This window comes from Heloderma suspectum, chromosome 4 (assembly GCF_057233095.1).
Source record: "Heloderma suspectum isolate Gila_16-S chromosome 4, 16-S_ref, whole genome shotgun sequence".
In the NCBI taxonomy this organism is placed as follows: Eukaryota; Metazoa; Chordata; class Lepidosauria; order Squamata; family Helodermatidae; genus Heloderma; species Heloderma suspectum.
The window spans coordinates 41210117-41235462 of NC_139461.1; the positions used below are offsets into that span (position 1 = coordinate 41210117).

General features: G+C 43.6%; 1 protein-coding gene and 1 long non-coding RNA gene across 5 annotated transcripts in view; one reads left to right on the forward strand and one right to left on the reverse strand.

Moving 5' to 3' along the window:
- The window catches only part of STK3 (serine/threonine kinase 3), a 186009-nt gene extending 173660 nt beyond the window's left edge, over positions 1–12349 (forward strand). Inside the window, exon 11 of one of the 4 annotated variants that reach the window (XM_084849044.1) lies at positions 8009–12349. In XM_084849044.1, the coding sequence (XP_084705170.1) occupies positions 8009–8167 (159 nt within the window). In that variant the 3' untranslated portion in view covers positions 8168–12349. Of the gene's footprint in view, positions 1–3702; positions 3808–8008 lie in introns of those variants that run through there. The other 3 variants (XM_084849046.1, XM_084849047.1, XM_084849051.1) reach the window with 3 other exon arrangements.
- Positions 1–23968, reverse strand: LOC146346741 (uncharacterized). Its single transcript, XR_014790035.1, has 3 exons — positions 23685–23968; positions 11836–11889; positions 1–1677 (listed from the first exon to the last, which is right to left on the reverse strand). It is a non-coding gene; the product is annotated as an uncharacterized LOC146346741 (long non-coding RNA).
- Positions 23969–25346: the final 1378 nt, after the last annotated feature.

The following is a 25346-nucleotide window of genomic DNA, read 5'->3' on the forward strand; positions in this document are numbered from 1 at the left end:
AAAGCAAACCAAAAGGGAATTAGCCTGGCTGGGATGAATACCAGTCACAACAGGGTGGATTCTCCTGCCAGATCTAAGCAGAACAAGCCCTAGTGCTGCATGCAGGGGTGGAGACCTCCAGCAGACCATCATACTTGACAGTATTTGTGCAACACCTTGACTGGGTGTATTCACACCTAACTCCTGATTGATGTGCTGGATTTCCATTGTAAGGTACTCCTTTTCATGTGGTTAATTAAGTTATATAGCTGAATCCTGTCTGGTATACTTGACCAGAAGTTCACGATTCATAAGGCAAGTGCTTGCTTGACCTTCTCGCACATTTCAACTGGAGCTGCAAGCCCTCCATTCTTGAATTTCCAGATGGGGCACGATTGAAGCCTCTTAAAGCAACCTCAAACAATATCAAAGAATACTGAGGTGGAGTGTCTCCCGGGCTCTTAAGCCTTGCAGCCTGCCAACAACTTGAATATTAGATGCTGTGTCTTAATAAATAACTATTTTTTTGCATAACAAGTGATTGATTGATTGATTGATTGATTGATAACTGTCTTGTAGTACTGGATAGGGCAACATAAAGATAGTGGGATTGTTGGAGCGGTACCAAGATGCAAAATATATGGTGCAAATGGAGTTTTAGATTCTATTCTCCCATCTATTCTTAAACACATACGTTCAGCCAAGCTTTCTTCTGCAGATCATTCTATTTCAGTAATGTGTTCTATTTATTTTAAATTCAAAAAGCGTATACTCATTAAAACACGCAGGAAAAAGGCATTACTTGGTTTGAGTAAATTTTTCATGAGTAGTATCTTGGGAAATCTTTGAACATCTGAGGATGAATTTCAGTATGTTGCTCTTGTTTGGAATCTAACATTTTAAAATTATATTTATAACAATCTGCTCTTGGCTTTGGAGCTCCATGTTTTATTTCAAAATCAATTGCTGCTGTTAACAAAACAGACTGTCTGTGTGCACCACATTGTGCCACTTTTTACCCAAACGTTGGCTTCCCTTGTATTTGGGTTCTGCCTACTTCTCTGGCATTTGAATGCTACAAGTGGTGGTGCTTCAGAGGCATTTTTTTGGTGTTTTTTTTTTTTAAACACTCCTTGCTTGTTCCAAATAGTAAAATGACTCATTACTATCAGTAAATTTTAAAATATGTGGTGTTAATATTATGAGTTGTATTAGTTAGCTTCCAAAATCAAATGACAAATACGATGTACAGGATTCCACTGACTTATATGCTTGCATCATCCCTCCACTCCCTGTCCTTGAATACAGAAAAAGGAAGGATTGTAGCGGACCTTGTTATGTCTTCTGTTTTGCCTATACATTCTTGGCTACTTTAGAGCTAAGGGGAGACCAGAAGCAATAAAGGTCAAGTTACAGAGCTAAGCTATATCAAAAAAAGGTTTCCTCTTTGTTGGAACAGTGGGGACCATGGAGCAAGTTACCCAGGAAAATAGTAATATCTGTTTTTCTGGTGGTTTTGAGAAAGGGGAGCCGATGAGCATTTAACACAATGTCTTCATGTAGGGACTGCCACTGAAGGCAGAACTAGATAATCCTTGATTATGTTGTGCTGTGCTTGCAGTTTTCTTCTTACTGGCCAACGGTTCTATATAACAAGAAAATCCAGCCACTCGTTTGGTTGACTGTGGATGTGCAGTCCTGGAAAATATTAAAAGAGGAGAGTTCCTTAGCTGGGATTGATAGAATGAAACAAAGTGCTGTTGTCTGGTTTAAGAAGGATACATGTGTCTGTGTGAATTGCTGTGGTTAGTCAGATTTTTAAAAAGCTATGAAAATGTCATTTAAAGACCCTTTTTTTTTGTTGTTTCCTGTGGCCTTCACATCAGAATGCTTCTGTGCTCGTTCGCTCTTTTGGTTGCCCTAGGAGATCCTCAACAACAGTTTCATTGTTTCAACTGATATTTTACGAAAACAAAACTTTTTTTTTTTGCATTCCAGAATTGTTTTCTGGTGTAACAACATAATTAAAGTATGATATGTGTTTTCAATTTTGAAGACAAAGGATATTTTTGGACTAGAGGGTAGCTTCACCAGGAAATTGTTGTTATCTGATGAAGCAGTGGAGTATTCAATGCCAGAGTTTTCTTCAACAGGAAACAGAAATTCTATTTAATCCTTCCTAAGTAATCATGACGGAAATAATCAAATCAATAGCTTTAGCCTGCCCTTCCCGAGCTGAGCTCTGGGTTTTATGGATTTTTATTCTTAGCTTTTACTTAATTAATAGCAAAAGGAAAGTGGAAGGGGTCTAGCTATGCAATGAATGCTTCTACATTTTCCATGTGAAAGCCTTTTGTAGAGATGATGTGTTGTGCAATTTGTTCATAAATCATGTATATTCGTGGTTGGCTGCAGTTTCTGGGAATGACTGTTACAGTCACATTGTTTCAGGTACATGCATGCGTGCATTGCGTACACACATCATTCCAAGAGCCATTCCACTGGGACATTTGGTGCCCAATTCCTGGTGTTGATTTCAAGGCAGCAAATAGATAAATTTCCACAGAGCTGAATATCCTTTTTTTATTATTGTTTCTATCTTGACCCATCTCCTAGGACTGGGGAAAGCGACCACTATTTTAAAAATGCAAAATGTTAAAGCATATTTTAAATTACAATTCAAGAATATAGTTAAAAATCCTTGCACATTTTCCTAGCCTCTAGAAGTGTGCTTTTAATAGAATGTTGACGTCGAAGGTACCCAGCGTTAGATTTGGACTATGAGACAGAGGGTTGGTCTGCAGTGAACTTCATTTTGGAATTTTATCACACCTTATGATTCTTGTTAGAAGTTGCTAAATAATTAAAGAAATAGATCAAGTTATTCCTGAGTGTTTTGAAAATGCTGGAGTTTATGGTTATTACTGACTGTGTTTTAAACCATCCAGAAGTTTAATGTTTTGCCTTTCAGGATTTTTTTTAAACCTCCTCTTCCTCCAACCTATCTAATTAACAGTTTTCCTTACATTTAGTATAAGTAGAGACAGGAGCATATTCAACTTATTTTGCAGCAATTGTGTTGGCTACCCAGTGCAGTTGCTCAAATACAAGTTGCTGGTGCTTACCTTTTTAAAACCCTTCACAGCCTGGGACCCAAATACCTTGGAGGCAGCTTCTACCCATGTGAACCCCACAGCTGGGGTGGATCTGACTCCATGTGCCTGCAAAACATTCTCCTTTGCTTGCAGTTGACCTGACACTATGGGATGGCCATAGTGAGGTTGGTGAGGTTGTTCCTCTTTTTTAGCCTTCCAGAGCAGGTGTGGAACACACCTGTTCGAAAACCTACTGAGTTTGATGAGGTTTTGCTGCTGTTGTTATTAATTATATTCTTGCTATTTTGCTGGGCAGATTGGTATTTGTATTTTACTGGAGTTGTTATTCTTCTGTGGTTGTATTGTTTAATCTTTGTTTTAAACTGCCTTGAGCTTTGGAGGAATAGGATAGGAATGTTTTAAATAAATATGTAAATAGCCGCTGCTTTCTCCTCTCTCTATACTGGAATTCTGGCAACTTTGTTAGAGTTCTAACCTCCCTCTCTTTTTATGCCCATTCTCTCATACACACAGAATGATCTGTGATCACAAACACAGAAGAGGAATTAAAGATCTATTTTTTCTTCTTTATTTGCTCTGGCTTTTAATATTTATATCTCCCTCCCAGTATGCAAGAGCCTCGTGTGGCGCAGAGTGGTAGGCGGCAGTATTGCAACCGAAACTCTCCCCATGACCTGAGTTCGATCCCAGCGGAAGCCGGGTCCCAGGTAGTTGGCTCAGGTCGACTCAGCCTTCCATCCTTCCGAGGTTGGTAAAATGAGGACCCAGCTTGCTGGGGGAAAGGTAGTCACGACTGGGGAAGGCAATGGCAAACCACCCTGCTATAGTCTGCCATGAAAACGCCAGTGCAAGCGGCGTCCCTCTAGGGGTGAGTAATGACTCGGTGCTTGTACAGGAGGAACCTTTCCTTTCCTTTCCCAGTATGCAGAGCAGAACTCAGCAATATGAGCATTCTAATGGGTGATATGACTGAGGACATCCTGGGATACCTTTTCACTATTTGCATGTGCAAACTTTTGTGCCAAACTTGTGGCTTTCAGTTATGCTGGTTCCTGCCCTTCTTGAACATATATATTACTGTGATTCCTGGCTGTGATTCTGGAATGAAATTACAGTTTTTAAGAACTCATTCTTGTGTATGGATCTGTAACGCTTGTTGAGTGAAAAAATAAAATAGTTAGAGACCAGTCTTGGAACTACAGTGCCTCTTGGCAGATTTATCTTGTCTACCCAAAGGGGAAAAAGTGAATAGTAAGGCTGAGTCAAAGATGCCTCTCTACTTTTGCAATCCCATTGTCAGGCTGTGAAACTAGATTGCTTGTTTTAAACTTTTTAAAGGCAATACCGGTGCTGCTTTTCTGCTAAAGCCCAGTGCACATTTTTTAAAAGAATTTTTCTTCCTCCCCATCAATTCTTTTTTGTCACACCACTTTCCCTCATCACCACCTCCCCCACCCCAGGGAATCCTCTCCAAAAGAAATTTGGCCCAGCTTTAATGAATGCTACATCAAAAAGGCCCATTCAGAGCAGTGATGGAGATGCCTGAATCACAGTGCCCAGTGTGCTCTTACCACATTTCTTCTGAGGCCAGGCTGTTTGTGCAAAGTGCCCCCTTTTTGTGCAAAGTGCCTTTTCACCATTATCAAGTCCTTCCTGGTATGCTCTAAGTGTGTATGACATGCGGCCAGGGCGATATGGCCCCATACCACATGCCCTGTCATCTAACCTATGGTCCTCCCTCTCAGAGGTTTCTATACTGGTGTTGATGTGCTGTGGTTGGGTGCGAGGTTAGTTGAAATTTTATGATGTGTTGCAATGGTGTGGATGGAGCAGGAGGAGGTAAGGGACAGTATATTTTGTCTCCCCATTTACTTCAGTAGGAATGTTTTTAATTTGAATCACAGTTTTTGCTGGTGTAGCATTTGCTGGTATAACATGGCATAGGAGCTGGGTGTGGAGACTAGCGAGCTGAGGAATTGGACTCGAATCTCTCTTCTCCTGACCATCCCTCTGATTGTGCCCATCTTTGTCCGTTCTGCTGGCAGAGTTGTGATGTAGGGGAGATATGCTGGCATATCTCTGGCAATCTGCTGGCATAGTGCCCCTGGCAGTGGCATATATCCAAGATTTGCCAGCCAGGGGACTTGTACCAAATCCCAAAGCACTCTAGTCAGCGTAGTTAGAGTATAGGATTGCACTGTGAGTTGTATGCACAGCACTCATTCCTCATGGTAATTTATATGTTCCATAAGGGCAATAGATTAGACCTCATTGATAGAAAAATATCCTGGATACATAACCTCATTATTGACTCACAAGCAGGTTGATATCATGCTTTTATTCATTTTTTCTTAGCTGTTTATTAAGAACTATATGCTTAACATGTCAGGGAATTTACTGCAAAATCAAACATATTGTGCATTTTTCTAACAAGGGTATGCTTCCCCGCTTCGTTTAAATTGCTTCTTTTGTCTGACATAGGTGTCTTTATTTTTACCTGATTGGCATGCATGAACACACAATAACAGCTCTGACAGGACTGTGAAGGCTTACTGCCTCGGGACGGTGTAATAAATATGAACCTCGCTGTTTTGCTTTCCGTTTTGAAACTGGATTATTTCCTGCAAGTGCAGGTGGAGGAGTCGCTGCCTGCAGCACCCCCCTTGCTGGCATGAATCCAGCCTCGTCCATTCACTGCAGCTAGCTGGCATTCCAATGAGCCACTTTCTTTGCAAATAACCCTCCATATTACTAATGTTTGGATAGCTCCTGAGCAATTAATCAAGCACTCCTTTTGCAAAAAAAAAAAAAAATGCTAATGTACTGCTCTGAGAGGAAGAAAGTTGATTTTGACCTTTTCCTGAATTCAGGCCATTGTTTCGGGTGGCATTTATCATCCCGAGGCAACTTGCCTTGGTGTGGCAGCGACCCATTGAAAGATCTGGATTTTTGTCAAAAAGCCCCCTTGAGGCCTTGTGAGAGTATTCGAAGTTGCTTATTACTTCTGTATAGCAGTGAGTCAGCCAGACACTGCAAGAAGGGTAATAGGAAATAAATTTGGGTAAGGCAGGAGGTAATCATAGTTCTTCAGAAGAAAGTGAGAAGTTCTTGTCTCCTTACATATGAAAGGAAATGGTGCTCTGAGTAAGGGTGTTTAACTCTTGCCCTTTCCTCATTCTAAATCACCCTCCTCCCCACAAGCTGCCATTAGTTTCCTGGAAGGGGGGGGAAGCAGATATAGAGGCTGTCGCTCACATTATACCTGGTTTGGCCCTTATATTGAATCTGACCACTGTTTCATCTAACATGATAGTGAATACTGTAGCTAGGAGTGACTTTCCAGGTGGCTCATCAATATGTCTACACCGGTGTTCGAGAGTCGTTGGCTTTGCTGCAAGGAACTCTAGTTTGCTTGCAGCAAATGTGATTGCTACAAGTACAGACCAGGGCTGCCTTCCAGAACTTTGCACAAGCAGTTGCTGCTAGGAGCAGGTTAGCCAAGACAACAGCCTTCTGCACCTAGTGCCCTCCAGATGTGTTGGACTGCGGCTCCCATCATCCCCAGCCAACATGATTTTCCAGGGTTCTAAATTGCACCAAGAGCTTCTGTGGAGAGAGGAGGCTCCCTGCTGCAGACCGTGGCCCTCTCCACATGGACGACGGAGAGGAAAGTGATGAAGGGAGGCAGTGAGAGCATGCACAACCCCACTCTCCGTTCTCACATGTAGAGGTTGCATGCTTTCAGAATGCCTGAATAGGGCTAGAGTGAGTGGAGTTTCTTAACCACATTAGACAAAGAAGGGAAACTTGGATGCTGGCCTGCAATTCTTCATTTCATGGGCTTCTTTAACAATGGTCTTACAACTGCCTCTCTCAGGTTAGACAGTACGAAGTCCTGCCTCTGTTATGAGTTGATGATAGCCAGCAAAAAGACAACCAGTATCTCCCAGCTCTTTATCATTAGCCAAGATGGACAAGGGCTGTTGTGGCATGAACTAATCCAAGCATCCCATCTGCATACAGGGTGTCAATTGAAACTGGTCCAATAAAACCTAGGAAAAGGAGGATATGGATACTTCTGCTGTTGACTTCAAAACAATTGTGGGATTTAACTTGGAGCAGACAAGACTCATTTAATCCACAAGAACTTTGCAAAGTTGTCCTTTTCAATGGACTCTAAGCATTCCAAGGAAGATGAGCCATATTGCAAATGTATTTCTTCTATTAAATATTCTTTTTAAGGGCCCCTTCAATAAATTATCAGGGCAGTGTACAAGAAAAGGCTTGTAGGGAGGCTCAGTCTCAGTTGCTTGTAGGGCTTGATATTCCAGGCTGGGGAACTCAGAACCAGGAAACCAGCACAGCGGAAGGGGGTGGGGGGCAGGCATCAACGCTCCTCTCTTGCCTACTGCAGTCTTGAATTGTGAGGGGGAAGCACACACACAATGTGGTTGTCTCCCAATATGGCTGGGGAAACCAGCCCCAAATTTTTAATATGGTGTTAATCCTTTTTAAGATTTGATTTTCTATTTTTAAAAATGTTTAGATTTAAGCTGTGTTTAATATTTATTTTAAATACAAAGGTGGCTTATAAATTCATAAAACAAGTAAATCCTAGGTACAGCATCTTAGGTCTTGTGTACATGTATGGTTTCTACGTTCAATCATAGTTAACCAGTCAGTCTTGGTAAGACATTCTGTGTATATATAAAATATCATGATTGCTTTACTTAATTCAGCACTATGTCAATATGTGATAGGATATATATAGGAAGGTTTTTCAAGTTTTATTTGATGTGTTTTCTGCTGTATTATGTACAATTAATGATGAATGTTAAATGTCAAGTTTCCTACTTTGGGTGAAAATAACTAAAAAAACAAACCCTTGTGTGTTTTTATTCCTTTGTGGGCAGCTAAAAAACCTAAGCTTGGAAGAGCTGCAGATGAGGTTAAAAGCTTTGGATCCTATGATGGAACGAGAAATCGAAGAGCTTCGTCAAAGATACACAGCTAAGAGGCAGCCAATTCTGGATGCTATGGATGCAAAAAAACGAAGGCAACAGAACTTCTGATTTTCTTAATTCCTCAGATAATACTACAAGTTGATATGGACACTGGTTAAAAAAAACTATATGTAATTACAAGTCTTGAAAAGCAGCAACTTTGAGCTTCACAACAACTAAAGCGGAAGTACTAAAAGAAAGCACATTATATGTTCTGCAGCCCGAGTGAAAAACCTGTCCTATTTGTCATGTTTAAATACAATAGAAGTTTCACATTCCACTTGCTGGTCCCTTTCAGCTGTGTTTCAGTAGTGCTGTGTGTTGTACAATAAGGAGTAATATTTGGTTCCTGATAAGACTTAATGCTTTCTCCTAATTGCTCAATAATGCAGGGCCTTAAGTTGCAATATATTTTCCTCCATTTTAAAGGCATATTTATTGTAAACGCTTAGGTGATCTTATTTATTTTATGCTTGATGCTTCTTAACTATAAATGGTGCTTGCAGTTGCTAATAATGGAAGCCAGGATAGAGTAAACAAAACATGTGTGCAGTCACACTCTAAACAGAAGTCACTACTACATTAAGATCTAACTCAGGTAAAGAGTATTAGGTCCAGCTGGCTTGTAAGCACACACTTCGGTCCCATGGGATTTTTTAGTTAGGAGCTTGAAATTGAGCATGTGTTTAAGCACAATGCTGATTTTGGGGGCTAGTAATGCTATGGCTACCCTAGCAAAATGCTAATCAGATGTGCAATGAATGGAGGTTATACACTCTTAAACAACTTCTATTTATTGCCAGGGCACGTGCATAGAAGTTCCCTGTGGATTTTGTCCTAAGCCTCTCTCTCTCACTTTTGTTGAGCAGGATCTTGCAGAATAAGAGACAAGTGCCTATATAGGTTTTTCACTCTCTCCCTACTTTGTAAAGCAAGAAGAATGCAGGTCACTCCCTTTTGGGGCACATTTCTATCTGCCATTCCTTTTCATCTATACTCACCAGTTTCAGTATCCCACTTTGCTTCATAATAAAAGTCCTCTTTCATTAGTGAGCCAATACAAAGTATGTTTGAATTGATTTTTTTTGCTTATCTTTTCCTGTATTCTTATTCATTTATTTTCTCTTTGTACTGGAATTTGGAAACATTTTATTGCTGTTATAAACAGACTTTGAGAAACACTAATTGAAAAGCCAAAGAAAATTACTGTTCTGATCCATAGGCACAAGCATGCACTGTTGTTGTTTTTCCTGGTTGTTTCCTCTTCAGCAGCACATCCTGCTAAGGTGTTTTTAAAAAACTTTCCTGAGTTTAAAATGCATTTTACATTTTGTTGCTGCTGAAAAGGACATCGCTGGGGAATAACTCCCATGCAAGTATATGCCTTGCTGCATTGCAAGCAATAAATAGGAATTCTAGATAAATAATGCCCCCCAAAGATACAGAGCATTACAATATTCTTTTAATGTCTAATCTGGTGTATCTTGCCAGAGGAAAATATGTCTGCAAGAGAAATAGAATTTAACCTCCCAAGAGAAAATATACTAAGGTTGTATGCTGGCAAGATAGCCTTGCACAACAGTGTACATATGAGCACAGCAGAATACCTGTAACCATTATGCAACCTGTCTTTCCCACAGTAACCATTATGCTACTGCCATGGGTATTCCAGCAGTGTTGCCTAGGGTGTTTATTTTTTAGGGCTTTCTTGGAAGCATGCAGCCTCAGTGGATTTTCCTTAGTATGTTATCTTTCAGTCCCTGATGTGTGCTTATATCCAGTAGTGAAAAGTATTCTATTGCATATATAGTAAGCTCCTTTTGTACATCAATGGAATGCATTTTACAGTTACTTTAATGGTGACCACAGGTTTGTTTCCTCTTGACTTTTCCTCTCACTTCCAGATAACATGACTGTGGTATTCATATACTTCCCAGAAATGTCCGATATATTGCACCTAAGATCTAGTAAGGATCTTAATAGTGACCACTAAGTAGATATTCTTCAGAAGGTTCTGGATTTTACTTAATATTCCAGTCTTTTTAATGTGTACTGCAGTCATTGTGAGTCATTTGTACTGTGCACTGCAAACTGGAAAACCACACAGCACATTCTGAAAAGCCTTAAAGCAATCAAAAGACATGATCAGTGTAATGGGACCATTCATATATTTTTCAACAACTGAGTATGATCTTACCATGTGCTGTATGTGTGTGCGCATATGCACCTATGTGCATGCATTTTGAAATCCAAATGGTAAGTTAAAAATTAGTGAACCTTTTATAGCTTAAAAAAAGCTCTTACAAACCCTAAATTGCTTTTATGAAAGAGATGGGAAAAGTTCTGGTTGTGAACCTTATTTGAGTTGATATCCAGTATGATTTGCTCCTGGTATGCCACTATTGTTGTGATGTACTGTGAAACTATAGTTGGACATTTTGTTGTAAATCAGACTTCTAAAATGTTTTGCTAAGTTACAAACAGTTATATTAATTATAGATGCTTATGCTGTGACTTATAGAAACTTCCTATTGATGTGCTTTACAATAATCTACAACACAGAAGAATCATGCACATTGCATCATTGGTGGTATGATCGCCCTCCACCTCAAGCTGTTGAAATACATCCACCACAATGGTTACCAAAACTGTGCAGCATCTTGTTCAAGGCAAGCAGGGCAGAACAGTCCAGTTACCTCTAGCATAAGGAATAATTCCTTGCTGCAGCTTCTAACCAGTGTATGGCTGTGCCAGAGTAGTGGACATTGGAGGTGCATGGGGCCAATTGTGGTCCTGCCCTGAGAAAGCCTTTCCTCAAACTGATGCTGTCTCTCTAGATTGGTGGGCAGAGCCAGCTCTCCCCGCTAATGGCAATGAGTCAGGGGTCTCCTTGCACCAGTGCTGGGAGCTCTGAATCCTACGATGTGCAGAGCGTAGGGTTGGGTTTTAACAGTGCAATCCTATGCATCTTTATTCAGAAGTAAGATCAGTTTTCTTAATGTGCATGGGATGTTAATCAACCAACATCACTTTAACACCCTTCTTTAATGTTGAGAGATTCCCCTTGTTTTTTCAGAGCAGTACCAACTTCTTAAGATTTTTTTTTAGTCCCATGAATTTCTGAGCCACACCCTTTCCAATTCTGCAAAGAAATACTAAAATGATGAGTTGGGGGCATCAGCCTTGTCTTCCTCTAGTATGCCTTATGGATAATTGACTTTGACCAATCAGGTGTTCTTTGGTGTTGTTTTGATTATTGTTACACAGTGAAAGCCAGAAAGATGATATTAAAGCCAGCTGTCAGGCTAAGACATATAGCATCTGTTCAGATACTGGCTTAGTTTGGATATATAAACCTTAGTGTAATAAGCTGAAATAAGCACAAGCCTTGTGCCTGTGCACTCCTTTGTCATGCCTCCTTTCCTATCTTGCTACGATTATCCAAGGAAGCCTTCAATTAACCATAATTTCATGTTACTTCTGAACAGGGAAACCATGATTCCCAGATTCAGAAGAAGCCAGTAACTTAAAACAATTACAAAACATTGTTTCAGATGCTGGCTTGTTCTGAAACTGATAGCCCTAATTTCACACTTCAGATTTAATGGAAAATGGTAGTTAACTGATGGCTTCCTGGTTAATTGCAGCATGCCAAGGAGGGATGGGGCAATATCAGGAGAGAATGTGCAGGCACAGTGTGCATTTATTGGCTTATAAAGCTGAGATATGTACAGTACCTTGCATAGGTATCCACTGCCCTTTGACTTCTCCACATTTTGTTGTGTTACAACCTGGAATTAAAATGGATTTAATTAGGATTTATTCTCACAGATCTACAAAAAATAGTCCATAATGTCAAAGTGGGGAAAAAATCTACATATTTTACAAAATGATTTACAAATAAAAAACTGAAAAGTCTGGATTGCATAAGTATCCACTCGCTTTGCTGTTACATCCTTAAATAAGCACTTGTGCAACCAACTGACTTCAGAAGTCACATAATTAGTTGAATGGAGTCCACCTATGTGCAATTCAAGTGTCACCTAATCTCAGATTAAATGCACCTGTTTCTGGAAGGCCCCAGAGTTTGTTGGAAAACATATCTAAACAGACAGCATCATGAAGGCCAAGGAGCTGTCAAAACAAGTCCAGGATAAAGTTCTGGAGAAGTACCAATCAGGGTCAGGTTATAAAAATAATAATATCCCAAACTATGAACATCCCCCAAAGCACCATTAAATCCACGGTTACAAAATTGAAAGAATATGCCACAACCACGACTCTGCCTAGAGAAGGCTGTCCACCAAACCTCTCTGACTGGGTAAAGAGTGCATTAGTCAGAGAAGCAACCAAGAGGCCAATGGTAACTCTGAAGGAACTGGAGAGATCCACAGCTGAGATGGGAGAAGCCATCTATGGGACAACTATCACCTGGCTGCTCCACAAAGCTGGGCTTTATGGAAGAGGGCGAGAAGAAAGCCATTGCTGAAAAAAAACTCCTATCAAATCCTGTTTGGATTTTGCCAAAAGGCATGTGGGAGACACAGCAAACGTGGAAAAAAGTTATCTGGTCTGATGAGAACAAAATTGAACTTTTTGGCCTTACCACAAGATGCTATGTGTGGCGCAAAGCCAACAGTGCTCATCTCCTTGAGAACACCATCCCCACAGTGAAGCATGGTGGTGGCAGCATCATGTTGTGGAGATGCTTTTCATTGGCAGGGACTGGGAAACTGTTCAGGATTGAGGGCAAGGTGGATGGAGCCAAATACAGGGCAATTCTAGAGGAAAACCTGTTTCAGTCTGCAAGGGACCTGAGACTGGGGTGGAGGTTCACCTTCCAGCAGGACAGTGACCCTAAACAGCCAAAGTTACACTGGAGTAGTTTAAAAACAAGAACTTGAATGTCTTAGAATGGCCCAGTCAAAGTCCAGACCTCAGTCCAATTGAGAATCTGTGGCAAGACTTGAAAATCACTGTTCACCAATGGTCCCCATCCAACCTGACAGAGCTTGAGCAATTTTGCCAAGAAGAACGGGCAAAAATTGCAAGATCCAGATGTGCAAAGCTGGTAGAAACTTACCTCCAAAGACTCTCAACTGTCATTGCTGCCAAAGGTGCTTCTACCAAGTATTGACTGAGGTGGGCAAATACTTATGCAACCAACAAATGCCGGTTTGTTTTTGTTTAATTAATTTTTGTGCCACAATACAAATACTTTGCACCTTCAAAGTGTTAAGTATGTTGTGTAAATCAAATGGTACAAATGCCAATTAAATCCATTTTAATTCCAGGTTGTAACAAAACAAAATGTGGAAAAGTCAAAGGGGGGTGAGTACTTATGCAAGGCACTATACGGCCAAACTGAGCCATTGGGCCTGTTCAGATGTAACGACAGCCCATTGTTTAAATAAATCATGGGCTGTCAGGGGTAAGGAGGAGAGGGAGAGCCTGCCACTTCTGCTTTTACAACCCATGATCACAGGTTGTGGAGCATGACATGCAAACCTGGACCAATGTGTTGTTTAGGAGCTAAACAACCCAGCGGTTAACCCAACAACAATCCATGGGTTAACTGCTGGGTTGTTTAGTCCCTAAACAACCCTTCGGCCCAGGTTCAGACGTCACGTTCCACAACCTACAAAAGGAGCCAATCATGGGTTGTGGAGTAAAAGTGGAAGTGGTGGGCAGGTGCTCTCTCCTGTTTGTGCATAACAACCCATGAGTTGTTTAACCAATGGGTTCTTGTTACGTGTGAACCAGGTCACTGAGTATCACAGGGTCCTTTTCATCTGAAAAGATGAAACTGAACTGCATTTCTCACTTTGAGATAGGTTTATTTAGTACTGTCTAAAACAAAAAGAGGCACACAATCATACTATTTGGAATTATATGTGTCCAAAATTCTCTCCCAATCAATCAATTCAGTACTGAATACAATAAATTTGAAAGGACACTTGATGCCATCACTGTTTGTTGAATCAGGCAACATGTTGATGCTCTGACTTGGATTCCAGCATTGAGCAGGGGGTTGGACTCAATGGTCTTATAGGCTCCTTCCAACCCTGCTATTCTACAATTCTGTGTTTGGGGCTGTTTGCATGACACGATAGCCCACTGTGTTTTATTTAACCCACAGTGAGGCTGTGGTTTGTGCAGCTGCCATTTTGAATATGCAACCCCTGCTCAGGTTGTCATGCTGTGCAAACCCGGCAAGCGACCCTTGAACAGCCCTTGCATAACCCATGCTTGCCAGAGTCGCACAACACAACAACCCCCAAGTGGGGGTTGCATATGCAACCAACCCACAATGAGCTGCAGCATGTCATCTGAACCTGTTCAGTGTGTGCTAAAAATACAATTTAGGGATAGGATTTATATACAGTTGGCCTGTTTATTATTCCTTCATATTTATTAACATTTACTGAAACATACACTATTCGTGTCCATAATCACTTTTATCTCTATTGAAGACATACATATTTTGTAAAGTATTTATTTTACTAAAACTTGCAATAAATCCAGTAGAGTTGACAATTAACCTTCATGAAATTTTAACCCAGCTTGGTGTATGGTTAGTTTCCTATCTTGTACATAAAAAGTTTTAAAACACAGTTCCGAAAACTCTGAAAAACAATTGTTACCAAACATTTTGAATAAAAGTTATTTTCCATCTATACCTGGTGTTGCAGTGCTGTTCGCTCTAGCTTTGTTTTAAGGTTCAGTCTGAAATATGCTTACAAGAGAGTGTTTCATTCAAGTTGGAGAGATTTACTTTTGAGTAAACATGCATAGAATTGTGGTTAGCCTACAATCTTTGGCATACTTACTTGGAAGTAAATTCCATTGAAATTGAAAGGGTGTAATTTCACATGTGCATGCCTTAGAACTGTCACAAAAGGCTGCCAGCTTTGTCTCAAAATATTGTTCACTTTTAACATTAAGTCTTTCTTTCAATAGAGTTTTCTCCAATAGACACCAATGGAAGACATGTTTAGTCTGCTATTCTGAAAATCAGATCTCTCTCCCTCCCCCCCTCCCTCCCCCAGAAGCTGTTTAAAAATAACAGATTGTGAGCTCAGAAGTATGAATTATTTTTAGGCCATCCTGGATGTAGGCCATCCTGAAGCCAGAATTTTTTCTTGTGTGTGTGTGAATTTAAAAGTGCTTTTGTTGGGAGAAGACTGTTTTACCTGCTACTTCAGTTCTTCAATAGGTCCCTTTTGCTGGAGAGGTGCTTCCTATTAGGCCATTATTTCATTCACAGACTGGGTGGAAACAACGCAGCATCAGTTGTTTCCCCTGTCCTCGCTGGTCGCATGACCAGGATTATGCAGTATGCCATGTTGTCCATACTGCAAGCCATGGGTTGTAGGGTGGGTGAAAAGTCACTACACCCGCACTGCACACCAGGTTTGGACAATACACCAACTTGCAATGCAGCACGGGTAGTGAGGGTAATCCTGATTGTGCAACCAGCACGCATGGGAACAGGAGAAATAACAGACGCTGCATTGTTCCCCCCTGCTGATCATCTGAACCTGGTCATGAGGTCATAGACATGTAACCTTGGCATTGTCTGTGGACTGCCCAAGTGCCCAAGCCCCCAAATCCCCCCTGCAAGCCCACCTTGCAGCTGTTGGGTGGATTGGAGAGCATGGAATTATGATGGGGAGACGGGGTACAGGAATGACCTTTTTTTGAGCACCGTCTTTCCCATGTAAAATTCTGCTATCCCCAGCCTGACTGTTCAGAGCGTGATTGCAATGGAGGAAGAAGGTACATGGGGAGAGTGATCCCTGTGCACCATCTTACCCATTTAAATTGCACATATCCCATGCCTAGCTGATTGGCACTGAAAAAGCACCAAATCAGCTAGAAAGTGGGGGGGGGGGTGCATAATAGGATCTCAGCACATGAGGAGGAAGTTTGAACCTCCCCATGTCCACTTGCTGAAGTGGGATGGAAATGTGTGTGTGCCTGGGTGAAGGGAAATGGGGTGTGTGTGAGAGAGGGGGGGGGTGAGGGGAGAGAATGGGGGGTGTTTTAGAAGGGGGGAAGACTGTATGTGTTTGAATTTGTGTGTCTGAGAGAGTGCGTGGTGAGAGGGGTGCTGTCCCTGGCCACACCCACCACCATCTTTGGCCATGTCTTCCACTGGCATGTGGTCCCCAGCCTGTCATCACACACAGTCCACAGTGGCAAAAAGGTTGCCCACACCTATCATAAGGCATTGCCATTGTACAGTGCCCATTGGTCCCATGTCAAGTGCACTGCTGGACAGATGAACTTTGGGAGAGATGTCTATCTCAAGCTTGCAGGTATGCTCTTTTGGCCATCTGACCAATGGCATCAGCTGGGAAGGCTACTAGAGACCTCTTTGCCGAAGTAGTATAAGTGATAGGGTAGTTCCCCCCCCCCACACACACACACATTTTGGAAGAATATCAGTTCAAGTTCATTCTAGTGTGTGTGTTTTTACAACCAATGTAGTTGTGTAGAAAAGTTACATGAGCTGGAGCAGGCATGAGCAAGTTCACAAAATAAGATGTGCGTGGGAGGATTAAGCAATAAAAAGGCATAGTAGATGGGCAATCGAGGAGAAGGATCATAGCTCAGTGACAGAGCACATGCTCTGCATGTAAAGGTCCCAAGTTCAATCCCCAGCACCTCTAGGGAAGACCCCTGCCTGAAACCCTGGAGAGCTGCTTCCAGTAGACAGTTGTTGGCAAGCTGCTTAGCACAGAGCATGCTCAGACAGCTCTCCCCCCAACCCCCATGTATTTGGCAAAATATGCTGTGTTCACTTTAAGAAACCCGGCCTGGAACAGAGCAAGTCCTGGCTTGGAGACATTACTGAATAATTTAGTAGACCATTCTGCCATGAGGGCAGCAGCACTGGGTCATGTACCCAGGTCTAGATTTAGCAGGCGTCTTATGGATCCAAATGGATTCCTGAATGCACTTGGGGATTCTCTGGAGCACGCCAACGGCCACTCGGTCGAGACCCTGGTGGGTGGCTGGAATGCCACAATCACTGGGGCATTCAATCGGGTGGCTCCGAAACGCACTCTCCCCCTGAACAGGGCTCGGACTGCACCATGGTTCAATCCGTGGTTACGAGCTCTGAAACAGGAGGTGAGATGGCTAGAGCTCCGGTGGCGGAAGTCTCGCTCAAGACAATCAGACACGGGCTGGAGCTGTATCTTCAGCCTATCATATGGTGGTGAAGGCAGCAAAAAAGGAATATTATGCTGCCTCTATCGCGTCTGCAGAGTGCTGTCCCAGGAGGCTATTCCAAGTGGTCTGGAGCCTGGTCCGTCCAGTTGCTCCGGAACTGCTGGAGCATTCTAAGGCCTCCTGTGAGGGCTTGGCAAGGCACTTTGTGGATAAAATTGATCAGATTAGGAGTGTTATTCTGTGCGCTGTGGATACAGTTAGCGAGCAAGAGGCGGTCTGTGGCAAACTGGTTTGTGGGATCGGTTCCAGCTTCTTCCTTCTGATGAAGTGGACAAGGTGCTTTCATCTGTAAGGCCGACCACCTGCTTGCATGATCCTTGCCCATCTTGTCCCATTATGAGCTGCAGAGAGAGGCTAGGTGAGGGGATCAGGGTGGTGGTGAACACTTCCCTTGAGGAGGGAGTGATGCCATCAGCTCTCAAGGAGGCAGTGATAAGACCGCTTACAAAAAAAGCCCTCCTTGGATCCCCAAGTTCTGAACAGTTTCGAAACTGCCATTTTGGGGCAAGATGATTGAGCAGGTGGTGGCAAGGCAGTTGAAGGCACACTTGGAAGAAGCCGATTATCTAGATCCATTTCAATTGGGCTTCAGGCCTGGGCATGGGACAGAAACGGCTTTGGTTGCCTGGGTAGATGATACGAGGAGGGTTTTGGATAGGGGTGAATGCCCCTTCTTTGTTCTCCTCAACCTCTCAGTGGCTTTTAATACTGTTGACCACAGTATCCTCCTGGACTGCCTGGAGGGATTGGGCATTGGAGACATCATATTACAGTGGTTCCAGTCCTTCCTCTCCAGCAGGTACTAGAGGGTAGCCCTGGGAGAGGAGGTTTTGAACCTGTGGTTGCTCACTTCTGGGGTGCCACAGGGTTCCATCCTCTCCCCAATGCTATTTAACATCTATGTGAAGCCGCTGGGGGCTATCATCAGGAGATTTGGGGTGCGGTGTCATAAATATGTGGATGACACGCAGCTCTACCACTCGTTTAAATCTTCACAAAGGTTGACCATAGAATCCCTGTCCAAATGTCTGGAGACGATGAGTGGCTGGATGGGGAGGAAAAAGCTGAAGCTGAACCCTGACAAGACCGAGGTACTTTTGGTGGGAGACAAGAGGAGGTTGGGGGACGTTGACCTGGTGTTGAATGGGGTACGGCTACCCTTGAAAGACCAGGTCCACAGCCTGGGGGTCATTTTGGACTCCCAGCTGTCCATGGAGGCTCAGGTGTCAGCTGTGAGCCAGACAGCGCTGTACCAACTCCATCTGATACGGCGGCTGCGCCCCTACCTTCCCAACCATCTGCTCCCATCAGTAGTACATGCCCTGGTCTCCTCTCATCTAGACTACTGTAATGCCCGCTATGTGGGGTTACCCCTGAAGACAGTTCGGAAGCTGCAGCTGGTGCAGAACGCGGTGGCTTGCCTGATTAAAGGCAGCTGCCAGCGAGATCACATCACTCCCGTGCTGAAGGAGTTGCACTGGTTACCAGTTGTTTTCTGGGCCAAATTCAAGGTGTTGGTTTTGATGTTTAAAACCCTATATGGTACCGGCCCAGCCTATCTCAAGGAGTGCCTCCAGCAGCACCAGACAGGCCGCTTAACAAGATCAGCCTCGGATGGCCTTCTCTCTGCCCCATCAGCCAGGACAGACTGGTGGGGACGAGGGAGAGGCCCTTCTCTGTGACCCGTACTGACTGTCCTCAAGAGTCTTCGCCCCTCTTTTGTTTTATTGTCTTCATTAGACCCACAGACTTTTGTCCTTCTGAAGTCTTTGTTTAAACCCTATAAGAGCCCTGGACTTCAGATACACAGACTTCTGGGCCTCAGTAAGGCAAGGTACCACTCTGCTGCTGAAATCATTTTAGTTGTGTGACAAGCACAGTTAGTCCTGTTGTATCTGTTAGCTCTTGCTCTACTAAAATCACACGGAGAGAGCAATCCTACGGCCTCTAGACAGAGTCTGTGGGAGCTGTAGGATACTTCGGGTTCCTGAATCAGAGGTCAGAGACAGCGCTCTGACCTCAGACCCAGGCATCTGAGCTCCCCTCCCCCTCCCAGCTTGCTGCCTCCACGAGGTTGCAAAGGTGACCTCGGAGGGAAGGGAAAGGGGGCAGCTCTGTGGGTGGGGAGCGGGGGTCTGGGGAAGCAAAGTTACAACCTAGCTCCAGCCTTCCGCAGCCTCCATCCCTCCCACTCTGCAGAGCCCTAGTTAGATGGGTGAAAATGCCCATCTAGCGAAAACGCAGGGTGGGGGGAGTGTAGAGGCGGAGACTGCCTCTGCGCTGCTACCGTTCTCCATAGGATTCCTCTGAGTTCAGAGGCTGACGGGAATCCCAATAGGCTTGTGCCTTAACCCACAGAAACCTGGATTCCATCCAAACCTCATCAGACCCCTTTTCCTCAGAGCACCTGCTTTGGCCGCCTAGGTCTCTGCTTTAGATGAAGCAGTGACTCAACCGCAGCCTTTCTCAAGGCTTCCGTTTGCAGAAACTTCAGGAGTTTTCCCACACCCCTGTGCTGTCTTCAGGAACAGTCTATCAAAACTGCAGAAAAGGTATCCTTCAGTCCTAGCCTATCTTCCAGAGGTCCTTTCTCTACACCAGTGGTAGGCAACACATGGCCCATGCAGCCCCTTGCCTCTGCATTTGCAGTCTGGCAGCAGGAGTGTGGCCTGCAGGGAGGGAAAATAGCCCCAAGACCTCCTGAAGTGGCCCTCCCCTGCTCTGCACATTGTAGCTCCATCCCTGCACCAACTTCCCTACTGTGTGCGTGTGTGAGCACGTAGCAGCTCTGCCTATTTTTGAACTGGTTTTTGGTCGAACGCCTGGCCCCTTTGATGCCCTGGTCATCCGGAGGGAAGGGCTACAGCCAGGCTCCCTCATTCTCTGGTCTTCCTGGTCTTCCGTTCAACCCTAAATCTATTGCAATCAGCCAAGTCTGCTAGAGGAGGTGGTTGACACACAGGTAATCAGAAAGAAGTGCCTTTGCCACATTGGTGGGTGTGGGCCTGTTTTCCCAAAGATGAGAAGAAGCCGACTGAGCACAAGGTGCTGGAAAGTGGAGTGTGTGAGTTGGATATAGGTAAAGTGAGTCCTGCCCTCCCCTTTAGTCATGATGGCTGTGCACGAGGACTAGCCTTGGTGCATCACCTGCTGCACATCACCTGGAGAGGGTTCAGAGGAGGGCAATGAAGATGATCAGGGGACTGGAAACAAAGCCCTGTGAGGACAGACTGAAAGAACTGGGCATGTTTAGCCTTGAAAAGAGAAGACTGAGGGGAGAGATGATAGCACTCTTCAAGTACTTGAAAGGCTGTCACAGAGAGGAAGGCCAGGATCTCTTCTCCATCATCCCAGAGTGCAGGACACGGAATAATGGGCTCAAGTTACAGGAAGCCAGATTCCAGCTGAACATCAGGAGAAACTTCCTGACTCTTAGAGGAATACGACAATGGAACCAATGACCTAGGGAGGTGGTGGGCTCTCCCACACTGGAGGCATTCAAGACAAGGCTGGACAGCCATCTGTCAGGGATGCTTTGACTGAGCAGGTGTTTGAGCTAATCTCCCCACCCCTTGAACCCAGTGCATGCATTATCCATTTTCCCTTTTGCTATATATGCTTAATATGTATAAGAATGTTTTTAATCTATGAATTAAATACTACCATTCTAGAGTTCCTAGAGTTCCTATTGCCAACCAGCTAATTCCCAAGAAAAATTACTGTGTGTATTTTTTAATCTTAATGTGTTCAGTAAAATTCTGGTTTTGAAGATCTCTCTTTCTCTCTCTGTGGGTCGCCTCTGCCAAGACATGCTAAGACCAAAGTTCAAAGGTTCCTTAGACAGGTGTCTCTGAATGTGTGTACACTTGTACATGTGTCTGGAGAGGACATTCGGTAGCACAGTGCTGATGGCCCAGTTGTCTGATTTGGTATAACAGAGCTGTCTGTGTTCCCAGTCATTGTGCAAAGCCTGCTAGTCATTTAGAAGAACAGGAGACTCTACTGTATTTCAAACAAATCATTTTGTACAATAATGCCTTTTTATTCTTATACATATTCGTTTCAAAAATTGGATTATTTAAGCAGCAGATGAAACCATATCCCAGAATAAGGCTGACTTGATTAACGATGGATAACATAATTATAGGCTCCTAACACAATATAGTGTGATGGATCATCTAACAACGTTTGTTTTAGCTGTTTAAGGGAGCAATCCTGTGGCCACTAGACAGTGGCTAGATGGCCATAGGATATGGTGTTTTCCAGAAACTGACCTCAGAGCCCACACTCCAGGGTCGGTTCCTGGAGAACTGACCTCCCCCCAATTCCACGCTGCCTCCAAGGCAGCGCGGAACAGCTCCATCCTCCGCGCTCGCAAGAGGAGTGCGGAGTGGCCGGAAAGGGGCGTGGCTGGGGGCGTTCCGGGGCGGGGAGAGCATAGCTGCCTGTACGACACATCCAGTGTGTTGTACAGCAGCCTCCATCCCTGCTCCATGCTCCCGCAGCTAGACAGCCACAATTGGCTCTCTAGCCGAAAAAGCAGGGCAGGAGGAGCGTGGAGGGAATGATCCCCGCCGTGCTTCTCCTGCCCTGCTTTGGATAGGTGGTCGCCTACGAGTTCGGAGAAGGCCTCCTATCTTGATAGGATTGCGCCCTAAGACTCCTTCCACATTAATTTATCTAACCACTCATCAGGGAAAGATCTGCTGAACAGTGGAATTCAGCCTAACTTAGGAATACATCTTCTACCTAGTAATAACATTCAGCTACGAGGACCTTGTGGTTGTTGTAGCTGAACACTATACCAAGTCCAAAGCAATACTGTACAGAACTACTGTCATTCTGTTTTGCAAAATGTCTATGCTGTTTAGTGCATTATGCAAATAAATGTAGCCTTGTTTATCTCAAGGTCTCAGACCTGCTGAACAATTCAGGTAGATGGAAAGCCCATCTCTTCCAATATTCTGCTGTGGCCAATAAGATCCTGCTGGGAAGCTTGTAGTATGTATGAATTAGGTTTATAACTATGCTTTTCTTCAATCAAACTCAAGGTGATATACATTAGGTCCCAAGGCAGTCATCCGTTCAGACACTTACCAGTCAGTCCCATATCATTTTCGCTTCAGCAACGTTGAATCAATCCGTTGCAATTTGTACATAGCAACTGGCAATCAGAAATATCCTCTCTCTCTCAATCCCTCCCTCCCTCCTCCCCCCAACTCCCCCGCCCGAATATGGAGGTTTCATTTTGAACTTCCATAGCCAGAAACTTTAAATAGATCTATGCAGAAACTGGAAAACATAATGGTCAGAAAATGGCACATTTCTCTTCCCTAGGTTATTTGTCTCCCAAAACCCTTGAAAGTCAGAGAACAGACAAAACAAAGTTAAATTGTTACATTAGCAAAGCTGGGACTTGATTTGGTAAGCACACTGCACAGAAAGTCAATTCTGGTTAAATTTTGATACGACGTTTTGATGAGGTGGGGATTTTGATAATGAAGTTCTGATTTTGATAAGTGCAATCATGAGTTCTATCACACCCAGTTATTACTTAAGTTTATGAATTTGGGTAACTGCCCTATCTTTAAAGCACCTTTGAAACTCATTAGAATACATAATACATTCTCTAACCTGAATTTGAATAAAATAAGTCACAACATCTATTCCAAAAAGCTACTGTGTAAGGCAAAACAAAACAACTTACAATGGATTATCTGGCATTGTCTGAGTGGATCTTTAGTAATGAAATTATATCACAAAATGCTGTAAATAAGATGGATATTTTAACATTTATTTGGACTGCCTGTTTCCTTTAAGTTGTTACATCCTTTAGCATAGGACTACCTGTATTAAAAATGCAACATACCATTGAAAATAATATGACATCTTAACAGTGAGGTGGATTGAAATAGGTTGTTCTGTGAACAGAAGGGCTCCTTCCATCCAGGATCAAGCAGAGGCTTCTACTGGAGCAAGGGCAGGGAGGCAGTCTTATCTGATTCCCCCTTTCCCCTGAAGCCTTCTGTGACATGCTGCTCTAGAGCGTCCTCCAGCCCTCCAAAGCAGGCTTTCTGGAGGAATAAGGCTGCAAGGCGAAGGAGGAAGCACAAAGATCACCTCCCTGCTCTCTTCCTCCAACACGAGTGGAACTCCTGTAAGTGCTATTCTGGATCCAGCCCAGTAGGTGTTTCTGGCACTTGGGAGCCTACATTTTAGTCAGTCAGTCAGTCAGTCAGTCAGTCATTTTCTTTCATTTCTATACTGCCCAATAGCTGAAGCTCTCTGGGCGGTTTACAAACTATTCTTAGTTTGTTGTATCATATGAAATTAAAATTTTACTTACAATAATCATTTCTGAGTCTGCTGTTCCTTTTTTCCTGGTACAAAACAGAATTGCCCGTTCTTATCTGTATGCCAATTAATTTTTTCAAAGCAGCAAAATGGTAATTTAGAGCCCTGCACCTTTTCTTGACTATGTTTTAAAGCCCCCCCCCCCATGTCTTCTCAAAACCCTGGCCCATCCTCGCATTGAGTCAATTGACAGCTGCACAATAGCTGCTTCTATTCAGTTAGGTTGATTAAATAGAGAGTTTTTATCCTCCTTCCTCCTTTCCTTGGGATGGAGAGAAATACAAGTTTGATGTCTAGGCACTTAGCAGTTCCACACAGTACAAACAATGTGCTGGAGCCAGCAAGAATAGCAAAGTGAAGGTAGGGAACTTAGCGCAAGTAAAGGCAGGGTTGGCTCTTTAAGGGTGCGATCCTATGCATGTTTAGACAGAAAAAAGTCCTACAACTCTCAACATTCCCTAGCCAGCATAGCTGGCTGGAGAATGCTAAGAGTTGTAGGACTTTTTTCTGTCTAAACATGTGTAAGATTGCGCCATAAGTAGCAAACAGACATGTATATTTAGGGCAGTGGCAGGGAAACTCTGCCTGTGGGGTGCCCCCTCCAGGCCTGCCAGCCTTTCCTCCCAGGCCATCCCCTCTCCTTGGCTCCACCCCCTCCTTGGTCCCCTACCCTGCTGCTCAGCTGTTCTTGCCAACCAGCTAAGCGGCATATGCCGCAGAAATCTCCCACCACTGCATTGCTCAGCTGATTTGGTGGAAATGGCTGAGAAGTGGAGAAGAGTGCCCAGTCCCTTTCCCTGGAGGAGGAAGTGTGGCCCCCAAATGTTAAAAAAAGAAGAAGATTATGCACCTAGGTCCAGGGCAGAAAGGAGAGCAAAAGAGAAACAGAGTTGGCGAAGTCATAATAGTTATTCCAGTGGCTAGGAGTTAAGTTAATGTAAAGAGCTTCTTTTAAATTCTTAACTTCTACCATTGGATAGAAGAAAAAGGCCATTTTTCCTTTACATCAGGGGTGGGCAACTTCTTTTGGTCAGGGACTGGTTTGTCCTCATGGACAATGTGGGGCTGGATGTGCGGTCCTAACCCTCCCATGGTGTTATTCACCCCACCCACTTTTCCTTTCTCCTGCAAACACCTGTTGAGTCGGGCTGTTGAGTCGGGCAAACACTCCTTCCCCGCCCCCTGGAATCCCTATGTTATCTCCGATCTGTGATATGCAGGGGAATCCCCGTGTTATCTCCAGTCACAGATCAGAGATAACAGGGATTTATCTCCCCTTTCTCTTCTTCAAGCCCCTGGTAGCCTCTAGGCCACGGGGCAGGGCATGGGGAGGGGGCCTCAAGGGGTGCCCCACCCTCCATGGGCCAGAGTTTCCCTGCTGCTGCTTTACATTAAGTGAAGAAACCATTTCCATGAGGAGTCTGGTTATGTCAAAGACATTTCCCCTCCAAAAAAAAAAATACTTGGAAGATATATTTCCCTAGAAGCTGCAGATCAAATTTTCATATTTGGAGGCTATAAAGATTTGGGTTTATATTGTTACTCAGCTAAATCCCAAATTATTTAAACTTTCAGTACACATTAGGATGCCTGGGCCCTGGATAATCACAGACTTGATAAAGTTGATCCTTATAAGTATTTGAGTGTTTGGTAA